Source organism: Lathamus discolor, chromosome 7, assembly GCF_037157495.1.
Source record: "Lathamus discolor isolate bLatDis1 chromosome 7, bLatDis1.hap1, whole genome shotgun sequence".
Classification (NCBI taxonomy): Eukaryota; Metazoa; Chordata; class Aves; order Psittaciformes; family Psittacidae; genus Lathamus; species Lathamus discolor.
Genome location: NC_088890.1, coordinates 6,477,047 through 6,494,604, shown reverse-complemented (window position 1 = coordinate 6,494,604; position 17,558 = coordinate 6,477,047). Strand labels below are relative to the sequence as shown.

Below are 17,558 nucleotides of genomic sequence, written 5' to 3'. Positions count from 1 at the left end.
CTATGTGGCAGAAAGGCCATGTCTGAGGGAGGAACATGTTTTTTCAGACCCAGGAACTCAAAAGGGCAGGAGGTAATGGACAGCTGCTTATGGATGTGTGAGGTGGCCCAGCCAAATCACTGCACCCCAAATCTGCCTTTACATTGGGATTTTACCTTTCAAGTGTTCAGGTACAGCACGATTTGTTGTACTGTACCACAGGAAGACTTGGCAAAGCAGCTCTTACTCTGCAGCATCCCTTCTGCTTGTTTATTGATCCAAGTGTCGCTGGAGTTTGTCTCGCTGGAGCTGTTTGCACATGATGCTGGGAGGGTTTCAATGGTGTGTCAGAGGTGTCTGAACACTGGTGTTCTCTTTGGGGTGCCCTTCACCCCTCACAGACCGCTCTCAGCTTCTGCTGTCCTTTGTTTTACTCAAGTACAAACAAGATGGAAGTTTCTCATAAAATTTCATCTCCTCTCTACTTACATTCCAGCGTATAATGTTAACTGATGTACATTAACAAAGCCAACACACTTTAATACTTTAAGGACTGCTGCAGCAGTGAGGGAAGGAGACTCTCGTAACACCACTACGCATCCTCAGACAAGGCCAGATGTACTCAGAGGACCTGACCCTCACGGCCAGGCCTGTGAGACCTATTCCGAACCGGGCCGACTGTTGGGACCTCGGTATCCCAACGCTTCCAAATGCGACAGCCCGACCGCCATGAAGAGCGACCCGAACCCTTCACGGCGCCAACCCAGCGTCGAGGCGTGGCCGCGACCGGAAGTGCCGCAGCCCTGCTCTTCCGGCCCCTGTGAGGGCGGAACCGTTGGTGCGGGCCGCGGGAGGCGCGGGACTTGAGCTGCGGCGCGCGGGAGGCGCCATGGCTGCCGGCTGCAGGGTGAGGGATGGGAGCCGCGGCGGTTCAGGCGCAGCCGCGCGGCTGTGGGGGGGTTGGAGCGGGGCTCCGGCCCCTGGGGCCGGGAGGAGTGTTGGGGGGCCCTGGCACTGGGGGGGCAGTGGTGCCTGGGGGCGCTGGGCTCCGGGTTGGTGCTTTGGGTGAGGGAGAAGGCAGGCGTGGTGGTGGCCCGTGCAGGGGAAGGCCTGCGGGAGCTCAGGGACTTGGGTAGTGGGAAGCAGTTCTAGGTTTAGGGGAGGCTTAGTGCTGCAGGCTCCGCAGGAGCAGGTTATCCGGGCTTGGGCTGTGGGGTGGCATCGTGCTGTTGGAGCTGGGGGCAGAGCTGGGCCTGGGGGAGCTTAATGCTGCTGAGTCTTGGGGTGCTGTTGCAGCAGGATTTGTCTGTATCTGTGTGTGTGGGCACCTCTAGGCTGTGGGGATGGGGAGGGGGGGGGGGCTCTGGATCTGGGGAGGGCTGGTGATGGCTGTTGTGGGAGGGTGACAGCCCCATTCTTCTGGAGCTGGGTGCTTGTTTGTGGAGGTTGGAGTTGCAGTGAGCTCCTGGGGGGAGCAGGCTGTGGTGGGGATTGCCAGGGAAGTAGGGGCTATGTATATGAGAGCGGGGATTGAAGGTTGATCAGCCTGTTCTGAAGTCTGGACAATATTAAGGTATGACAGCCTGTTGTAGTGGTTCTCTGTGTGGTGTGTTTGTTTGATTTGGTTTATTTTTTACCCTTCTCATTTTTTTTTCTCTTCTCCCCTGACTTCAGGCTTTGTTTGGCCTTTGCAGCAGGGTGCTGGGTAGGGAAATGCTGTGTTTCCCAGACCTAGGGAAAGGCTAGGGGGTCAGTCTGTTTTTCTGCAGTTCTGATTCTACATGTCTGTTTCAACAGGTGTGTTAAGTCTTGCAAGTGTGTCCCTTCTGTGCTAACAGTGGCCTCCTGGCTACACCTGGGCTGAGATGAGCAGCTCTCCGTAAAGCTGAGCTCGACTGCCTGTTCTGGTGGTCATTGACACATGGCTGATCTGTTCCAAAGTCAGCTTTGGGGTCTCTCTTCCAGTGGCATGTCGTAAAAACGCATGGATTGCTCATGCAAGTCACCGAAGGTCCAGGGGGGTTATCAGCTTGGATCCTTTGCCTCTTCAAGTTTGTTGATACATGTGATGTGCATTTTGTGTTGCACAGTGTTCTTGTCTCTGCCTGGTTTTGTGGGATCAATGAGTATGTGGCCTGGCTCACTTGTCATAGAAGTAAAATAGTTTTATTGTGCAAAGGTGATTATTAATCTATAGTGCTTGAACATTATTGTCTTCTAGGAAGATCCTTCCCTGGAGAGACACTTCAAAGGCCACAGAGATGCTGTCACTAGCGTGGACTTCAGTCTCAATAAGAAACAATTGGGTAAATTGTCTCTGTATTTTGATGGCCAGACAGTAAAGAGGTTCTCTGCTTTAGTTAAACAGAGGGAGCAGTGGAGGTACCGAGCTTTACAAGAGAAAAGAATTTGTTTTCATGATGAAGAGATTTTCAGGATGAACCTCTATGTGCTTTGAAAATGAACCCTGTTGTTGAACCGTAGGGTGGCAGATAGTGTATGTCGTGCTAGAGCTTTAGGGATATCTACCATTGCTTATCGTTTGCCATACCTGGCCTTACCATGCAGTAAGGCAACTTAAGGCAAAATCTTACTTTTTCTTCTCCATCTTTCATTTCTCCCCATTAGCTGTTTGTGGTCATGCCAAGGCTTGTGTCCTAGTTACTATTCAGTAACCCACTGTGTGTGCATTGAGGTAGGAACCAGGAGGGGTTTTAGCTCCTGGTGAAGTTGCTGTGTGGCATGGTGGACATTGCTCCAACTCGCAGAGAAGATAAGGCAGAAATGATAGTTTTGAGGCATTGGGCACAGTAGGCATGAGTACATGGGAAAGTGTACATGGGAAAGTACATGAGTAACATGAAAGTACATGGGAAAGAGTACATGGGAAAGTTCTCATGGGAAAGTGTACTAGGCGGTAAAGGGGCTCAAGATAGTTGGTTAGCATTCAAGGACCGCTTCTTCCAAGCTCAGGATCGGAGCGTCCCAATGAGTAGGAAGTCAAGTAAGGGATCTAGGAGACCGGCGTGGTTAAACAAGGAGCTGCTGGGCAAACTCAAGTGGAAAAGGAGAATCTATGGATTATGGAAGGAGGGGCTGGCCGCTTGGGAGGAATATCGGACAGTTGTTAGAGGATGTAGGGAGGCAATTAGGACAGCTAAGGCCTCCTTGGAACTCAATCTTGCTAGTCGGGTTAAAGACAATAGAAAGGGCTTCTTCAAATACATAGCAAATAAAACTAAAACAAGAGGCAATATAGGCCCACTGCTGAACGAAGTGGGTACCCTGGAGACAGAGGATATAAAGAAGGCAGAGGTGCTGAATGCCTTCTTTGCCTCTGTCTTTACTCCTGCAGACTCTCCCCGAGGGCCCCGGATTTCTATAGCCCCAGAAGGAGTCAGGACAAAGGAGGAGTTTGCTTTGGTAGATGAGGATTGGGTTAGGGATCAGCTATGCAAACTGGACATCTGTAAATCGATGGGTCCGGATGGAATGCACCCACGGGTGCTGAGGGAGCTGGCGGAGGTCATTGCTAGGCCACTTTCCATCATCTTTGGTAAGTCGTGGGAAACGGGCGAGGTGCCTGAGGATTGGCGGATGGCAAAGGTCACACCAATCTATAAGAAGGGCAAGAAGGAGGACCCGGGTAATTATAGACCGGTCAGCCTTACCTCCATCCCTGGAAAGGTGATGGAACAACTTATTCTTGACTCCATCACTAGGCATATCAAGGATGAGGGGGTCATTAAGAACAGCCAACATGGTTTTATGAGGGGGAAGTCATGTATGACCAACCTTATAGCCTTCTATGAGGAAGTGACTAGGTGGAGGGATGATGGTAGAGCGGTAGATGTAGTTTTTCTTGATTTCAGTAAGGCATTTGATACTGTCTCCCACAGCATCCTCATAGATAAGCTAAGGAAGTGTGGGCTTGACGATCAAGTAGTGAGGTGGATCGAGAACTGGTTGAAAGGAAGAAGGCAGAGAGTTGTGGTCAATGGCGCAGAATCTAGCTGGAGGTCTGTGACTAGTGGAGTTCCTCAGGGGTCGGTGCTGGGACCGGTGCTGTTTAATATTTTCATCAATGACCTGGATGAGGGAACTGAGTGCACCCTCAGCAAGTTTGCTGATGACACAAAACTGGGAGGAGTGGCTGACACACCAGAGGACTGTGCTGCCATTCAGCGAGACCTGGACAGGCTGGAGAGTTGGGCGGGGAGAAACTTGATGAAATTTAACAAGGGCAAGTGTAGAGTCTTGCATCTGGGGAAGAACAACCCCATGTACCAGTACAGGTTGGGGGTTGACCTGCTGGAAAGTAGTGAACGGGAAAGGGACCTGGGGGTCCTGGTGGATAGGAGGATGACCATGAGCCAGCAATGTGCTCTTGTGGCCAAGAAGGCAAATGGCATCTTAGGGTGCATTAGAAAGGGAGTGGTTAGTAGGTCAAGAGAGGTTCTCCTCCCCCTCTACTCAGCCTTGGTGAGGCCGCATCTGGAATATTGCGTCCAGTTCTGGGCCCCTCTGTTCAAGAAGGACAGGGAATTGCTTGAAGGAGTCCAGCGCAGAGCCACAAAGATGATTAAGGGAGTGGAACATCTCCCTTATGAGGAGAGGCTGAGGGAGCTGGGTCTCTTTAGCTTGGAGAAGAGGAGACTGAGGGGTGACCTCATCAATGTTTACAAATATGTAAAGGGTAGGTGTCAGGATGATGGAGCTAGGCTTTTTTCAGTGATATCCAGTGATAGGACAAGGGGCAATGGGTGTAAACTGGAACATAGGAAGTTCCACGTTAACATCAGGAAGAACTTCTTTACTGTAAGAGTGACAGAGCACTGGAACAGGTTGCCCAGGGGGGTTGTGGAGTCTCCTACACTGGAGATATTCAAGGCCCGCCTGGACAAGTTGCAAATGGTGGACGTACCAACTAGGGGAGCAGCGCTGCTAGATTTAGTACTCGCCAGCAAGGAGGGTTTGGTCGAAGTGGTGACGGTCAATGGCAGCCTTGGCTGCAGTGACCATGAGATGGTGGAGTTTAGGATCCTGTGTGGGAGGAATAGAATACCTAGCAAAGCCACAGTTCTGGATTTCCGAAGGGCCAACTTTGGCCTCTTCAGTCAACTGCTAAGGGAAGTCTCATGGGAAAGTGTACTAGGCGGTAAAGGGGCTCAAGATAGTTGGTTAGCATTCAAGGACCGCTTCTTCCAAGCTCAGGATCGGAGCGTCCCAATAAGTAGGAAGTCAAGTAAGGGATCTAGGAGACCGGCGTGGTTAAACAAGGAGCTGCTGGGCAAACTCAAGTGGAAAAGGAGAATCTATGGATTATGGAAGGAGGGGCTGGCCGCTTGGGAGGAATATCGGACAGTTGTTAGAGGATGTAGGGAGGCAATTAGGACAGCTAAGGCCTCCTTGGAACTCAATCTTGCTAGTCGGGTTAAAGACAATAGAAAGGGCTTCTTCAAATACATAGCAAATAAAACTAACACAAGAGGCAATATAGGCCCACTGCTGAACGAAGTGGGTACCCTGGAGACAGAGGATATAAAGAAGGCAGAGGTGCTGAATGCCTTCTTTGCCTCTGTCTTTACTCCTGCAGACTCTCCCCGAGGGCCCCGGATTTCTATAGCCCCAGAAGGAGTCAGGACAAAGGAGGAGTTTGCTTTGGTAGATGAGGATTGGGTTAGGGATCAGCTATGCAATCTGGACATCTGTAAATCGATGGGTCCGGATGGAATGCACCCACGGGTGCTGAGGGAGCTGGCGGAGGTCATTGCTAGGCCACTTTCCATCATCTTTGGTAAGTCGTGGGAAACGGGTGAGGTGCCTGAGGATTGGCGGATGGCAAAGGTCACACCAATCTATAAGAAGGGCAAGAAGGAGGACCCGGGTAATTATAGACCGGTCAGCCTTACCTCCATCCCTGGAAAGGTGATGGAACAACTTATTCTTGACTCCATCACTAGGCATATCAAGGATGAGGGGGTCATTAAGAACAGCCAACATGGTTTTATGAGGGGGAAGTCATGTATGACCAACCTTATAGCCTTCTATGAGGAAGTGACTAGGTGGAGGGATGATGGTAGAGCGGTAGATGTAGTTTTTCTTGATTTCAGTAAGGCATTTGATACTGTCTCCCACAGCATCCTCATAGATAAGCTAAGGAAGTGTGGGCTTGACGATCAAGTAGTGAGGTGGATCGAGAACTGGTTGAAAGGAAGAAGGCAGAGAGTTGTGGTCAATGGCGCAGAATCTAGCTGGAGGTCTGTGACTAGTGGAGTTCCTCAGGGGTCGGTGCTGGGACCGGTGCTGTTTGATATTTTCATCAATGACCTGGATGAGGGAACTGAGTGCACCCTCAGCAAGTTTGCTGATGACACAAAACTGGGAGGAGTGGCTGACACACCAGAGGACTGTGCTGCCATTCAGCGAGACCTGGACAGGCTGGAGAGTTGGGCGGGGAGAAACTTGATGAAATTTAACAAGGGCAAGTGTAGAGTCTTGCATCTGGGGAAGAACAACCCCATGTACCAGTACAGGTTGGGGGTTGACCTGCTGGAAAGTAGTGAAGGGGAAAGGGACCTGGGGGTCCTGGTGGATAGGAGGATGACCATGAGCCAGCAATGTGCTCTTGTGGCCAAGAAGGCAAATGGCATCTTAGGGTGCATTAGAAAGGGAGTGGTTAGTAGGTCAAGAGAGGTTCTCCTCCCCCTCTACTCAGCCTTGGTGAGGCCGCATCTGGAATATTGTGTCCAGTTCTGGGCCCCTCAATTCAAGAAGGACAGGGAATTGCTTGAAGGAGTCCAGCGCAGAGCCACAAAGATGATTAAGGGAGTGGAACATCTCCCTTATGAGGAGAGGCTGAGGGAGCTGGGTCTCTTTAGCTTGGAGAAGAGGAGACTGAGGGGTGACCTCATCAATGTTTACAAATATGTAAAGGGTAGGTGTCAGGATGATGGAGCTAGGCTTTTTTCAGTGATATCCAGTGATAGGACAAGGGGCAATGGGTGTAAACTGGAACATAGGAAGTTCCACGTTAACATCAGGAAGAACTTCTTTACTGTAAGAGTGACAGAGCACTGGAACAGGTTGCCCAGGGGGGTTGTGGAGTCTCCTACACTGGAGATATTCAAGGCCCGCCTGGACAAGTTCCTGTGTGATGTACTGTAGGTTACCCTGCTCTTGCAGGGGGGTTGGACTAGATGATCTTTTGAGGTCCCTTCCAACCCTTGGGATTCTGTGATTCTGTACTGTAGGTTACCCTGCTCTTGCAGGGGGGTTGGACTAGATGATCTTTTTAGGTCCCTTCCAACCCTTGGGATTCTGTGATTCTGTGGGATTCTGTGACATGGAAGTGCAGCTGTCTGGTGGGTAATAATCCTGTTTTGGATCTTGCAACCTACACAATGCTCTGGAAGCTGTAAGGAAATGAAAAGGAATCAAACTTGTCTTGGATCCTTCCTCCTTGTTGCTGTTTTTACTGTCTGCTCTCTTTTCCTTTCCACTTCCTGTGTTTTTGATTGTAGAGCAAGAGCTGGCTCTGCTCTGTGTCCCTGATTCTGTTTGTGTATCCCTAAATCTTTATCCAGTCAGTGCAGATGTTTGTTTAGTAAGGGTGCTTTGAATGTAATTTAGTGTTACTTTTGAACGGCCTTTCAGAAGTAGTACAGGGGCTTTTGTTGCCTCCTTCTGGGTGGTAAAATAGATGTGCTTAATATTTTTGATGAATTACATCAGGTAAGAAAGGGAACAAATTTTGAGGATTTTTCTTTTTTAGGTACTGCTGGGTCAGACTTAGGAGATTTTGAAGGTCTTTTTCCTTGTTCCTGCCCTGTGAAATAAAACAACCAAACCTAGAGGACTTGGTCTTTGTTCCATTAGAATGCTTGCCCAGTCCAGTAAAGATAATTGTTGTTGCTAACAAGTCACATATTATAAGCAGCATCATACTGCAACTTACTATCCTTGCGAGACAACGACTTAGTGTAGTTGTGACTAACATTCAAACCTCTTGACACTGAACTGCAGCTCAATCTACTTTTACACAGTTGTCCCCCCTTAAATTTTAATATCTGTAAGGAAATGTGTTGCCTGTAGGAAATACAAACCCAAACAGAAACAACTGAACTGACAAATAAGTGATGACTTTTTTCCCTTCTGGAACATGCCCATTCCAAACAGGTTCATTCATTACGCATATATGAATCTCAAATCAATAACAGGAAGAGGGATGACAATTATTTTTTTTGTGTTGAAATAACTCTGAAATAGGACATTTCCAGCAAAATCTGTTTGGTATTTTGCCATATCACTAATGAAGTGAAATGTTCTTGTAATTATGATCCTGCTGTGTCAAAACCTACTATCAAACTGCTCTTTTTTTTTTTTTTTTCCTAGGAACATCATAAGCTTTCCTTGAAGGTGTGCCCCACTTGGCACTTGGGTAGAGGGATACAGAAGCAGCTTGGGTTTGTTGGCAGGCTAAGATGCATATGTTTTGTATTTGCCTGTGGAAAAATCTACGAAGTTTTTTGTTATTTAGGCATTAAAATTGATTTGAAGGGGTATTTGTTTGAGACTTTAAGTTACCACAGGCATATGTTTACTCTTTTTCAAATCACTAGGGTGATTTTCACTGATCTGAGTTGGTGATGGAACCTGGGCAGGGAAGTTTTAGACTGAAGTGGAATTTACGCTTGTGTTTAGGAAGCCTGTTGCCTGGTATTCTTGGCAGGGACTGCTATGGCTCCTGTCAGATAGAGAGTGGGTTGTATCTTAAGTGACCCTTTGCTCTTGCTGCTGAGGGTGATCTTGAAAAAGCAGCATCTGTCTTGAGGAATGGCCACCCTCCTGTAAGTAAAGTGGTTGCCCTCTGGGGTCTCCCTCCAGCCCTTTCTCTTCCTTCCTGTCTTTGGAGCATGCCTTTGCCTTATTCCACTCCATTCTCAGGAGCCCAAGAGTAAAGGCAAGTTGTGGTTGTTGTTGTTTAGTTGTTTTTTTCATTCACACAAGTGAGTATAGAAGTAGGCATGAGTCAAAGAGTCAGTATGAATAGATGGAGGGACCACATCTCCATCTGTAGTTCTTAAAGCCATCAAGTCCTGCAGACCTTTCCTAGTAACAGCAAACTGAACACTGCTCTAGTTGTGTTGCAAGCTTGTATTTTTCATATATATTAAGAACTACTGAGCTGAATTTGATCAACATTTTGCAATAAGGGAGATAGATGGGAGGGTGATGTGGCTGGGTTGCCTTTCAGTCACTAACTTGCAGCACTTCTCTGCTTAATCTGTAGTGTGTTATCTGTTACATGATATTGAATCTGTTGCAGCTGATAGCTGTTCATGCTTCCCAATTTAAAAAGTGATGTGAACACCTTCCTTCAGGACTTCCTCTGTGCTTCCTTAGTGTGTGTTTATGTGGAAGGAGTTTTGCAACTTGTGTGGCTTTTGCTTCTGCAGCTGTTGCATGCCCCGACTCTTGGAAGTAAATTGTCAGTCCAAGCCAATGCACGACTGACTTCATTTGAATTAACAGTGAAATATACAATATGCAATACATTGGTGAAGCTTTGAGGACAAGGTGCTTGAGATTCTGGAAGCTTTGATGGTGAATTGAGTATGAAATGTAGTTTCAGTGTAAGTGGAGGGGAATTAATGCAAGTTTGGTTTTGTGTGGCTTTGTTTTTACTTTGTATTTCAGCAAGTGGCTCGATGGATTCGTGCCTGATGATCTGGAGTATGAGACCTCAGATGAGAGCCTATCGCTTTGTGGGCCACAAAGATGCAGTGATGTGTGTTCAGTTTTCACCTTCTGGTCACCTCGTGGCTTCAGGTTCTAGAGACAAAACAGTCCGTTTATGGGTTCCCAGTGTGTAAGTATTTATTCCCTTCAATGTCTCTTGTGGTGTTTTAACTATGGGTTGGGATTTCTCCTTACTTCTTGATAGCAGTTCTCCATCTATGGGACTGGGATCTGTTTGAGGGACAGAAAAAATATTTTATGTGACAGCTGTTATAAAGGAGAGGTACTTTGGTTTTGAAATTGCACTGGAAACAAAACTAAACTCCTTTGCAAAGCTTAGTATTAACTTCCTGTGCTGATTAAGAGGTCACTCATGTAACTCATCAGTGGTGAACTGCTGGATTTATCTCTTCCCTTTTCTCCCAGTCTGTCTTTCCTCCTACCAAATCCATCCTTTGCTTGTCTGGCAGTGTTAAGCAAGATGCTGAAACATAAATATAACAACAAAAAATCCTCATTGATCAACATCATTTTTGAGACCTTCAGCTTACCAGTGTTGCACTCTCAATAAAAGGGGAGGGAGAAGCAGCCCCATGGTCTGTGGGTGAGGACACTGGTTCCAAAGAATCTGAAAACTTGTGGTGCCTTTCAAGGGCGTTATGTTACTGAAGGAGTTAACACCTTCCTGGCATGTGATTTCTGTCTTTGGGATTTGTTTATTTTAAGCCATGCTGACAGAACTTTGTCATTTTCTTCATGAGTGTTTATCAGATTTGGGGTTGTTCTGTGGTTTTGGACAGAAGGAAAACTTTTCTGAGAGGTAACCTTTACTGTTCCCTGCCTTCTGGCAGATTAAGGATTAAATAAAGCTAGGCAGCTGTGACCTTTTCTGAGGAGGGAGGGAATATTGCTGAAGGTATGTAGTAGTTTGATTTCCTGGCCTTTACAGTTTCACTAGTCTCAGTATAAAGCCTGTTAAATCCTAATGGAGAAGAGAGCAAACCACCATGTCTTTCTCTTGTTCTCTTCTGTCTGTGAATATGGAGCTCCTGGTAGTACAGTACATGCTGGAGATGTATTTTGGACCAAGAATCCCATACAAAGAGACCTGTTGGATCTCTGAGCATGCCTTGCATTTATTTGCCAGAGGAACGCCTCTTGCATTCATTTGGAAATTATGGGTAAAAAAGAATAACTGTACGTTGTCTTTTGTCTTGCCTGGCTGGGTGAATGGTGGCTTGCTCAGAGTTGTACAACATCAGACATGCTGAATTCAGTTGTGTTTTTTGTTGTGTGGTGCTACATCGAAAGTGTTCAGCTGGAGTATGGGCCAGTACAGGACAGTTGTGAGGCAGCTGCCCGCTTGGCTTCATCTAGATGAACTCTGAAAACACTTCCCCTCTCACCTGCCTGCAGCAAAGAACCTGGTAACAGTACAGAATCTCAGCATCTTCTGTATTGATATTTCCATAAATACTGTTTTAAATGGTTGAACAAATAAGCAATAGCATTTTTTTCCCTTTATAGGAAACATGGGTTTCCTGTTGGATTGGGCTCTGGTTTCTGATTGAACTGGAACAACTGGTTTTACTTATGTATCCTGTATAGCTCACAAAGCATCAGTTTGTTTGGGGCTGATCAATATTTAATTCCTAATGTAAGCACATGCAGTTCTTATAGAAGTGGTGGTTAATACAAACAGAAGCTTTGTTTTTTCAGGTACATAATGTCTTTGCTCCCCTTCTGTGTGGTTTTAAAGTGTTCTTTCCTTCTCTATAGCAAAGGAGAATCTACTGTGTTCAAGGCTCATACAGCAACTGTAAGAAGTGTTAATTTCTCTAGCGATGGCCAGTCCTTAGTTACAGCTTCTGATGACAAAACAGTCAAAGTGTGGACAGTTCACAGGCAGAAGTTTCTATTCTCACTCAGTCAACACATAAACTGGGTTCGCTGTGCCAGGTGAGTACAACTTTCTGACAGATGGGGATTTATCCCTGAAAGCAGAGACTGACTATAAAGGTCTTATCAACACATTTATATTCAGGATGATTCAAGTATCTTGTGAGGTTTTATGTATATATGCATCTAGGACAAACCCACAGCTTCTCTGTAGGGGAAAAGTTCATTATACTTCTTGAATGTGGCAGTGGCAGGTAGTACTATAGATGCCTATAGCAGAGCAGAAAGAATGTTTTTCTGGTATGGATGATGATGATGATGATCTCTAGTCAGGTGCTCAAGTCCTGATCCTGTAAAATATATACCTCTGAGACATACTGATCTGTCTTGTACAGGAAATATTGAGATAGGAGCTTAATACATTCTTCTAAGGCACTTGAATGCTGAAGCTTCTCCTGCTGTAGCTGTTATCTTGAGAGTAATTGTATTACTCTGAATGCTTGTGGCAAAGGTGGCAATTGTTTTGAATTAGGGTAGAGAAATAATTCGAGGTACACTTAAATTGAAACAAGTAGGACAAGAGAACTTAAATCGGACTCAAGACGTTCCTGAGAGTTATTTTATGTGCTTGTGGCATTAGGGATAGATGAGGACTTATGGCCTCCTTTTTTCTTTTTTTCTTTCCTCAATTTACAGTGACTGGATTTTTAATCTTATTGATGCCAGTGTCACTTCATGAAGAGTGAGGTGTGTTTACCAACATACCTTCACAGCTGACCAAATCCAGTTGGCCACATGCATTTCTTAATCGCTGTAACTCTTATCTTAGATTCTCTCCTGATGGACGGTTGATAGTGTCAGCCAGCGATGATAAAACTGTCAAACTGTGGGATAAAACCAGCAGAGAATGTATACACTCCTTCTGTGAGCATGGGGGGTAAGTACCTGGCGGTGCACAAGGACCAGCCTTCTGTGATCTCTGAAATGGGGCTGCCTGGTGAATGTACAGCTGATTTGGTGACTGTAGTCAGAGGCCCTTGCCCTGGCAGGCATTTCTACCTCTTAAACAAAATCATTATCACCTATTACAAAAACAGCCAGTAGAGGATGAGATTCAAAAAGAGCTTCAAGGATTGCTTTGACCCTTTAATGTTTTCTCCAGATTAGAACCTTGAGAGTTATATTTCAGTAGCTCTCTGACATGTCAAGCCTTAGTTTCTTTACGGTTACTTATTTGTGGAGATGCTTAACTTCTTTATTTCTTCTTCCAGCTATGTTGAGGTATTTTATTTTGCTCTGAGTTGAAGTAACTTAAAAGAGCAAAAGTGTACTGAGAGATGTTACTTGAATGCTTTGTTTCATCCTCACATTTTTGAGTAACAGGGTTATTCCAAAACCCACTTTGTATTCAGAAAAATAGCTGTTGAATTGGAGTTTTTGTTTTTTTTTTTCCCATGGAGAATATTGATCTATGGCAGAAGTTAATTTGTCCGGAATCACAAAACAAGCCCTTAGAGATCTGAGACTGGAATCTTCCTAATTTCTTGCTGCACTGATTTATTTATTTTTTTTTAAGTACAAAGTTGTGTTCTTTCCAGGTAATATACAATGATGGTAAGACAAATTCAGACATTATTTTTATAGTGCTCTTAAGAACCTATTGAAATATCTCAACTTCCTCAGTGTTTGTTCTAAGAACACTCAAAGGATAATTAATTCTATGCCATTCCTTGTGTAGATTGGGTGAGATGCTGTGAATGTTCTGAAGGTTTTAGCATACTTGTGTGTTCAAAATAAAAATGTATAGCATAGAGGTTCAGAAAGGAATTTGATCTCAGCCTTGCTACCTTCCAAGTGATAATTTATGATTTTAGGCACAAAGTCAGTAAGTTCCAGCTTAAAATCAGTTAAGCAAAGAAAATACGTGTTCAGTCTTGTACACACCACTCTAGAAATCCTGTTAATTTAATATAAAACATAAATTTTGCAAACATTAAATGAGCACTTGAAAATGTTGTTGTGACAGTTGGGTCCATCAGATTTCAGGAGGCTTGTAGGTACAGCTCCTACACCTATCATGCAAAACCTTGAAGATGGTCTGCTTAGATTTAATCCTGCAGTCTACTTTCAGTTATAAGGAGGGTCTTAAGTGAAATTCAGCAATATAAATTTTCAGGTTATCTCCTCATTCCTGTAGTGTTCAATGCGTCATGATGTAGCTTCACTTCTTAAAAAGACCTTTTTGAGCTTTAGCAAGAGTTGAATGTAAACAGCTGGATTTAACTGCAATTTACAGGTTTGTGAATCATGTGGATTTTCATCCCAGTGGTACCTGCATTGCTGCAGCTGGTACAGACAACACAGTGAAGGTGTGGGATGTTAGGATGAACAGACTTCTTCAACATTATCAAGGCAAGTTAAGATCACAGAGAAATTGGACCTTTCCACGTATTGATATGGATTGTTCTCAAGTCCAAGGACTGTTCCTCTATCACTTGCTGCCTTTCCAGAAAGGGACTGGATTAGGTTTCCAGTGGGACCTTTTTTACTCCCAAAATCATGCTTTGCTTTGTGTTAGCTCCAAGACTGATTCTCACACATAGGTGAGAAACAGTTCTCTTCTGATTTCTCCTCCTCTGCCTGCCCACCATCAAAAAGCAAAAAGGTCAGATGCTGAAGCTGTCCCCTGTTGCAGGTGAGCATAGCTGTTATCTGCAATGTCTCTTGGCTTGTATTCACTGCTCTTGAGACGTGCAGTAAAAAGGATGTGGCCTTTGTTTCTGAATAAGCCTATAGAAGGAGTCAGGTACATTCCAGCAAACCAAAAGGATAAGGTCTTAATGAGAAAACTAGGAAAATTTAACAAAAGAGGAAAATCTGAATCAACCAGTTGCAATTCTGTATCATGATCCTGGTTTTTCCTCTAGTATCTGCTCTGTTTTCAGCTTCCAGAATTAGCTGACTTTGGCGTGACTTGCCCAGGTAGGCTTGCTCTTGGAGTAGATTTTGTATTTAGAAGTATAAAACTTTTCTTACCCTTTTTTTTCCCTTAGCTTCCAAATGTCATGTCCTCCCATTACCTGTTCTTGTCAAAGTGATTAGTGCCGCTCGTTGGTAGAACTGGATAGGAAAAGGTGCTTTCTCATCCATGCAAGCTTCTTTGAGTTTGATAGTCCTGTTTTGGGCATACTAGTTTCTTGAGCCTAAACATGGCTTTTCTTTCCCTTACTGGTAAGAATTTTTAGGGCTGCTGTAGTATTTTGGAAACTTATATATTCTCAAGCACTGTTTCCAGTATAGATAGCTTATTAAACTGAATTTTGCTAGCTTCTCATGAAGACTGCTTCCTGCAGGCTAGTAAAGCAGATCAGAGGTAGTGGGCTGGAGCTTGGTATATTGTTCTTTCTGCCCTCTGCAGCAGATGCTGTCTGTTCCAGCTGAATGCCAGGCAGAAAAGGCAGAGTAGTAAGAGCTTGCAGTTAATTCCTGCAAACTTTGCAAGTTAAGACACTAATATTGAGTTCTAAATGAAAGCTGTTGGTCCTGCTGCCTTTATGTAACTAAAGTTATTTTCTAAGGTGCTTTTGGCTGTGTACCCCTTTATTCACAAGGCATTAAAAGAATTCGCAGGATCTCAATACAAGTTTCTGGTTTCCCTTGATAAAGAAGGGCAGAGGAAGGGCAGTGATGTTTGAGGAGCAGAGTTCTTAGGTTTGTCTTCCTTCACAGCAACCTCCTGTGAAAGACTAGAATCTCCTCTGGCAGGTAAGGGCAGTGGGGGTTACTCATCTCAAAGCAAATGCAGATTGTCTGCAGAGAAGCTATTATGATTATGAAAAGCCCTTGGGTTCCATAAAAAAGTAAATAAAAGCTCCCAAAAAACGGGCTGCGGTGGAGTAGAAACAGTCTGCAAACTTCAGAATGCTTTCATAGTTCCACTGTTCTTTTGATCTTTGCATGTAGGTGGCATTACTGCTGTGATCATCTGATCTGACTATTAAGCACTGATGGTGACCTATGATTGGAACAGGCTTTTCTCCTGGGTAGAAAAAAAATAATCATATTCCTTATTTCTAGCTTCAGCTTCCTCCTCCTGCAGTGTGTTTTATTCCTGGCTTGTGTGGTGATCCTCAAGTGTATTCTCCCTGTGTAGCCAAGTTGAGCACTCTTTGAACTGTTATCTAATGTGATTTATGTTTCTTTAATTCCTTCGATTATTCTCATGGACTCAAAATCACTCCCAGTTCTCTGAGAGCCAACAAAATCTAATGGAAATCAAATCTTTTGGTGACGGTTGTTCCAATTCATCAGTATTGAACTGGTACAATTAGTGATGAATACTGAAGTGTCATTCTTTATGTAGTAAGTACTGCGAACTTGTGACCCGTATTGAAACTTGGGAATGCCTTCCTGAAGGCTTGTTGCTAAAATAGGAGGTACGTTTAAATACTTGAACAGTGTCAGATTGTCTTTAACTTTATCAGCTTTTCACCAGTGGCATGATCTGCAGTATGTATGTTTCCAGCCGCAGTATAACTTGGCTCAAAAATCATCTCTTCCTGCTTTCCACATACTGCTATTAAATTGTCAGGATCTCATGTAGTTTAGGTTTGACTGCCAGGCTTCTATTTTGCGTTTGGGAATTATATTTCCTCTGTATCCCACCCTCACTGAATGGCATTTTAGTCCAACAGCCTTGCTATTGAAGAGATCTTTTCCTGTTATGAGTGTTATTTTTAACAGTTCCTGTGTAAATCCTAATTGTGTGTTAAATTTTGGCTTTTATGACTATTTCTAGTTCAAAGAAACCTACAATTGCAGTATTAGCTGTATGCAGTCACTTTATGCACCTGTGGCTGCAAACTGATGTGTTTTGTAATGTGTTCTGTGGATGGGAGAAAAATCCTACTCTTCTGAGGGTTTATACGCATGCCTGTTGGCTAAACCAGGTTTAGTTTTGTGGCTCTCGCAAGTAAAACTCCCATTTCATTCCCACTAGAGGGCATCTCGTCCTTCAGTATGTGCTTATGCTGCCTGGTTTCAAGGGAATCCATTTTAAGGATTGAGTGGCATTGAGGAATTAAGAGCTAAGTAGTCCTGCCACAGGTTCTTGTGTGTTTCAAGTTGGGTTGTTTTCCAGAACTGCTTAGTCTTTGGAAGTGTTGCTCCTGTTGCCAGGACTTGTTCCCACTGTGACTTTCATAAATGAAAGTTGGAAATAGCAAACTGCAAAACTTTTTGTATCATGTGGGTGTTTTTTAGCAGAGTAAAGTATGCTCTGGTCATGGTAACTGTACAGGAGAAGAGACAGGTGTTTTATTCAGTCCTCTACTTGGTGCTTTCTTGTACAGCACATCATTCCCCTGCAAAAATGGCCAGTGTTTATTGCCTGGCATTTATTCCCTGTGCAAAGCTGGGGAGGGAGCATCTCTTTTGCAGGTCTATGGAAACAGCTCTAACCTTTTAGTAACTGCTGTTCAAAAGGAAAAATTGGTACTTTCCTGCAGTTCAGATGGGGCTTGGATGTCGTTATCTGTTCACTAGGAACTGTGGCTCTGTCAAGTCCGTCCTAACTTACCTTCTCACTGATGGTTACTAAGTTGTTGCATTCAATCAAAGTAGTGTTGTCAGACTTGGGACAGTTATGTTCAGTCCCCTTACAGGCTGGCATAACTCAGGGTTGTTTTTCTGCCTGGCATTCAGCTGGAACAGACAGCATCTGCTGCAGAGGGCAGAAAGAACAATATACCAAGCTCCAGCCCACTACCTCTGATCTGCTTTACTAGCCTGCAGGAAGCAGTCTTCATGAGAAGCTAGCAAAATTCAGTTTAATAAGCTATCTATACTGGAAACAGTGCTTGAGAATGTACAAGTTTCCAAAATACTACAGCAGCCCTAAAAATTCTTACTAGTAAGGGAAAGAAAACCCATGTTTAGGC

The 17,558-nt window shown here is 44.6% G+C and overlaps 1 protein-coding gene across 2 annotated transcripts in view; it reads left to right on the top strand.

The window, feature by feature from the left end:
* Positions 1–739: 739 nt before the first annotated feature.
* Positions 740–17,558, top strand: part of POC1A (POC1 centriolar protein A) — a 67,877-nt gene continuing 51,058 nt past the window's right edge. The window contains exons 1-6 of one of the 2 annotated variants that reach the window (XM_065687861.1): positions 740–886; positions 2,201–2,285; positions 9,679–9,850; positions 11,500–11,679; positions 12,449–12,556; positions 13,916–14,031. In XM_065687861.1, coding sequence (XP_065543933.1) covers positions 869–886; positions 2,201–2,285; positions 9,679–9,850; positions 11,500–11,679; positions 12,449–12,556; positions 13,916–14,031 — 679 coding nt within the window. In that variant the 5' untranslated portion in view covers positions 740–868. The remainder of the gene's footprint in view (positions 887–2,200; positions 2,286–9,678; positions 9,851–11,499; positions 11,680–12,448; positions 12,557–13,915; positions 14,032–17,558) is intronic. The other variant, XM_065687862.1, reaches the window with a different exon arrangement.